Source organism: Mercenaria mercenaria, unplaced genomic scaffold, assembly GCF_021730395.1.
Source record: "Mercenaria mercenaria strain notata unplaced genomic scaffold, MADL_Memer_1 contig_2296, whole genome shotgun sequence".
In the NCBI taxonomy this organism is placed as follows: Eukaryota; Metazoa; Mollusca; class Bivalvia; order Venerida; family Veneridae; genus Mercenaria; species Mercenaria mercenaria.
Genome location: NW_026460347.1, coordinates 15562 through 21114, shown reverse-complemented (window position 1 = coordinate 21114; position 5553 = coordinate 15562). Strand labels below are relative to the sequence as shown.

The window sequence follows — 5553 nt, the reverse complement described above, 5'->3', positions numbered from 1 at the left end:
GAGTATTTATCCAAACAAAAGTTGATTAAAATTAAACATACTGAAATATAGAACGAGTTCTGAAGTTTACATAAATTCATTATGATTCGTATACATTTACATATATCATTTTATTTGAGTCATATTTAGCCAAGTGGTATACTATGTATATTTATGTAGAGATAGGCCCTAAAATTTTCAATGATAGAATTACATTAAATGAAGTCTAGAAATTAATTTCTAAGTCCTTGAAATAACCAAAAATGATTTCACAAATGTGAAGTTTATGATAGTTTTGTTAATATCTATAACAGAAGTTTTAATTTTTGATTTAAAGTTGTGATCCACAAAGAATGACAACTCTTGCCTTGGGCTAGTACTTATAAGTAGAGATCTATTAGTTTACTTCCCTTGCAGTTACACAATTGAGTGGAAAATGAAAACTCTTTAAGACACAATATCATACTTTTTTGCACAACAAAATCATTAAGGATTTATTCATTTGTGTTTGATTTACCCCTCAAGACATGGTTCCTATGATTCTGTCAACTTACATATGGTAAAAAATTAACTTTTAACAAGCCAATAATAAAACGAAGTACCAGTAGGTAAATAATAGTGCAGATAATACAGTTTTGCTTGTATCAAAATGTCACAATAGATGCATTTTTGTAATACAGAACACCTGGTAGGATTAGTAAATGTGCAATTATATTGATCTCTATTTCCTATGCCTAATTTATGTCAATTTCAGCATGGGCCAACGCCAGCTGATCTGTTTAGCTCGTAGTTTATTACGAAAGAGCAGCATTTTGGTACTGGACGAGGCGACAGCGGCGGTAGATATGAAAACGGATGAATTGATACAAAACACGATCAAAATGGAGTTCAAAGACTGTACTGTATTGACCATTGCCCACAGATTAAACACAATTATAGATTATGACAGGTAATTAGTTGCTATTTTTTATTATATTGATGTATATAAGCCGGTATAAGAATCGTCACATGTTCGTTAAATTCAACCATATGGTGTATTTTGTAAATTAAAAAACCCAATATAGTATTTTCTGTTTAAGGTAATATATGGCTTTGAATACAATAAGGATCTATTCTTGAATTGTGTGGCAAAATTGGAAAATGTACACAATAATGAAAATGTATAACATTATACATTGCATTGATATTTTAAGTGCAATTTCCATTTTCCTGGCTACAAATTCAATTTTCTTGTATAATTTATGCTATCTTTCAATGTCTTATAATAATCGTCAGGTTTTTCTTATCATTTTCTATCAAAACACTTAACTTAAAACATTTCGTTTCCTTTTCAGAATTTTGGTATTGGAGCATGGAGAAATAAAAGAATTTGACAGTCCTAAAATATTACTAGAAAACAAGAATTCTTCGTTCTATAGTATGGCAAAAGATGCTGGTCTAGTTTGACAGATTTATAAATATTTCCTTCTTTCAACAACTTGCAGTCTGTGGTGTGAGGAATGACGCGGAATATGTTAAGTGATTTAAGCTCAATGTGCCAACAACGTTATTGATATAGGAAATAGAAAAACCGAAGTAAATTGAATTATATTTTATTCATTTTTATACGATTGAAATATCTGATCAAGTGTAAAGAACAATGAGCCATATTTGTATCAGAAGTTCTGGTCTTATAACAGTAATATATATATATATATATATATATATATATATATATATATATATATATATATATATATATATATATATAGTATGTTTGCTGTTCTAATGATACATATAACAAATGAGTTGTTCTGTTTTGATCAAATTTTGCAAAATGTACAAAAGTGAATAATAATAATTTCATTTGGGCATTAAAGGGGACGAATTTGATTGAAATGTTTATATTTTAGCTGTTCATGTTGTTTGTTATTTTTACATTGGCATTAACAAATGTCATTTACAGTCATACCATTTTACCGATATGTATTTATTTTAATCTTTATACTTAATTTTTATACTGCACTATGAAATAAAAACTGTAACAAAATTTCTCTTTATTGTTTTAATTAATTTCAAAGAGCCGGTTAACAAATTTTTAAATCAAGAACACGGATCGAAAAGGAATAATATGCATTGACTCACATGCTTTGTACCGCCATCTAAACAGATATTAATGTGCAGAGTAAAGACTCTTAAAATCCACCTACATTTTGCTTACATACATGCATATGATTTGCTTGCATAAAAATGTTTACAGCATCTCCGTTCTGCTGCTTCTATAAGTTTCAGCCTTGTGTTTTAAGTGTGGCGGCTTAAAATCTCTCCCAAGTCTGGTTCTTTCTAATCATTACATGGAGAGCATTTAACTTCACTATCATATTAATATAATAATAGAATTCCGGTTAAGCCTGTGTCAGTGGAAGTAAGAGATGGTACACATTTCAATATCTCTCATGAACAGGCTTTATTCCAATAGGCTGAAAAAGAGCATTACTTTGCACATTTCATATCGAGCTCTGAAAGCACCACGTAGACATGTGCAAATGACAAACATGCACACATTTTTACATTTGCCTAGTTGACTGGTATATTAACATCGTTAGGTGAAGGTAAACACAAAGATCAAGTTACATAATAATGATTTCAACATCGTTGCCATTAGTACAATGAAAAATATTCTTACCTATCATTCGTTCATTTATTTATTAAAAACATTTAACTAATCAGATATTCCTACACATACACAATTAATGGTAATTAACAGAAAAATGAACATAAATATGAATATGAATAGTAATCTATACCCCATATGGGAAAATTAGGCCCATCAATTTTTCACACGAGTGAAAATATTTAATATAGCGCAAAGAAGGAGCCCTTTACTTTATTTAAATTCATGGAAAAAGTATTTTAGGTATTTTAGCTTTGCAAACGATGTGATAATATTCAATGCATTGTCTTTCTTATGAATATTTTATTTTAAAAATGAATTTAAAAGAAAATGGTCTTTTTTGCGTATACTTTATGTCTGTCTATCTACAATTAAAAATATAGTAAAATATGGGTAATTTGCTGAAATTTCTTCTGTTTAACAAAGAATATATAGATTCTTATGTGTGCTTAAAGACCTTTGCAAACGACTTAGTAATCTATATTCATTTAGCTATTGTTTCATACTAAAAATAGCCATATAAAGGGACGAAACTCTTGCTTTACTTGAAGAGCTTGGCGTAAAGGTAAGTAAAACATCTTTTTATTATTGATGCAATATGCTATCACAGAATGATGTCAGAGTAAAATAACAAAGTATGTAAAATCTCTTCATATATACATTGTACATGTAGATAACTTTTCGCCTGTAGAAAACATTTCCAATTCCATATGTTTGGCCATTAGGCATTCCATTGGCCATCAAGACACAGACTTCGCTAAGATAGTTTCAAATGACTGAAAAACGAAATGATCAGTGTTTTAAAAATGTATTTCGGGGCGTAACAGTTTAAACAAAAGTAAATAATATTATAAATAATCAAGTGGTGTCAGCAACAATTACAAATTAGACTTTTTAACCAGGTTTTCAACGAAAACCTGAGTTATTAGATTGGGGTATGTCGTTGGTCGGGCGGGCGGGCGGATGGGCGGGCGGTGTCAAACTGGTGTTTCCGGTCAATAACTTTTGTTTCGGTAAAGATATTTGAATAAAACTTGGTTTGTATATAGCTTATATCAAGACAAAGGCTGGGATTGATTTTGGGGTTTCTGGGGTCAAGGTCAAGGTCACTGTTACTTAAAATAGAAAAACGGTTTCCGGTCAATAACTTAACTTAGGAATGAGCTATCATAGTGAAACTTGGTGTATAGAAAACTTATATAAAGTTGTAGCTTGGGATTGATTTTGGTGTTTCTGGGATCAAGGTCAATGTCATTGTTACTAAAAATAGGGTTAGGTTAGGGTTAGGGTTAGGGTTAGGGTTAGGGTTGTGCTTTAAAGTGGTGCACTATGATTCAATATACTTTTTTATTCTTATGAAAAGTGTTGAAAACCTGGTTTCGTGGCATTGCCCCGTTTCTTGTAATATGTATTTAGCTAGTTTACTTCCGAAAATTCTTCTGCATCTTTATATCAGGAAAAAGATACTAAAATATTTTACAACATGCGATGCCTCAAGAGCCAATACGTGATTTAGAAGTTCCTTGTTCCGTTCAAGGGAAAACAATCATCTCAATTGACTTTAAATGATCGAGAACAATCCATTAAATTTGGATTTCTTCAAGGAAGACAAGTGTGGTATTCTAAGAAGACGGCTTTTAAACACAATGCATCTCAAGTGCTGGTGTCCTATCCCTATATCAAATGTCCGTATGGACTAATTGTCTGTAAGAATGACAAATAGTACAAGGAAGACAAGTGTGGTATTCTAAGAAGAAGAAATTTGAACAATTAAATATACTTAAAAATAAATTGAAACATTTACGCGTTGGGATGGGAATAAACATTTTCGTTTTATCTTTTACACATCATATTAATTATTGAAATCCTAAATAATAGATTAAAGAATTAATACAATCCTGGTGGGATTCAATGTATGTCAGTAACAACTAGGCCAGGTATCCAGTTAGGAAAGCCTTTCAACATAAAACAAAGTTTCAAAAATCATGTATATATGAAACTTAATCTGATCTTAATTGATGATCATCAATTGAGTGAAACTGCTATATAAAAAGATAACTATATGAATTTTTCCCTAATTTTCATGAGTCAGTTCCTGAGTACAATTACAGAGTGACTTCTTGCGCACTTGAATAAAAGGAAGAAAATGCAGAATGTATTTACAGCAAATCATCTAGTTTCAACCACTTAATTTAAACGTGAATTGCAACAGGAAGTAAATGGTAACGTACATAATTTTGCTCTTTTACACCACAAGCTGGGTCAAGTGTTTAAGTGATGTGTTTCAATCTAATATTGTTTATGTATGTTTGTTAGATAGTTCATAATAAATTATTGAGTTACAATGTATAATAGACAGAAAACAAAATATATTTCGTACTTTGTTCCTAATATTGTAAACCTTTCCTGTCTTATTTTTCATTTTATAAAACTACACAGCGCAAAGGGCTTGGATTGTTTATTATGTCTGTTTTGAAAAGTTAAAATTGTTATGTAAGACCTTGTTGTACCTTTGGATTTGTGTTTTGAGCGAATTTGGGCTAAAGTCACATGAACTCCTTTCATATTTTTTGTTAGGTTCTGTTCTAACCGCTCATACAAACTATTTTTCCGACACTATCTGTCTCCCGATACTGACCAACCCTTTACAGGGACGTAGACACTTCCGTGCGCGTCAAGCCCAAAAAAAAAATCTGTTAGTAGAAAATAAAAGAAAATCGAGCCAAATAAAAGGGAAAGAAACATTTGTTAGTAATTAAAACAAGAGGACCATGATGGTCCTGAATCGCTCACCTGTCCCCAATTGACACAGTTTTGAACGGAGTATGACGTCTTTTTTTCTATTATTTGACAAAGTGACCTAGTTTTTGAGCTCATGTGACCTAGTTTTGAACTTGACCTAGATATCATCAAGATAAAAC

At 31.0% G+C, this 5553-nt stretch overlaps 1 protein-coding gene across 1 annotated transcript; it reads left to right on the top strand.

The window, feature by feature from the left end:
• Positions 1 to 734: 734 nt before the first annotated feature.
• LOC128552321 (multidrug resistance-associated protein 1-like) lies at positions 735 to 1691 on the top strand. The gene is made up of 2 exons (XM_053533355.1): positions 735 to 928; positions 1314 to 1691. Exons 1-2 carry the CDS (start codon positions 735 to 737, stop codon positions 1423 to 1425), a joined length of 306 nt encoding a protein of 101 aa, XP_053389330.1. The 3' UTR covers positions 1426 to 1691.
• Positions 1692 to 5553: the final 3862 nt, after the last annotated feature.

Coding starts and splice junctions, on each gene's coding strand:
- LOC128552321 (XM_053533355.1), top strand. CDS start 735: ATGGGCCAACGCCAGCTGATCTGTTTAGCTCGTAGTTTATTACGAAAG. Junction 929..1,313: donor ACAATTATAGATTATGACAG/GTAATTAGTTGC, acceptor TTTCCTTTTCAG/AATTTTGGTATTGGAGCATG.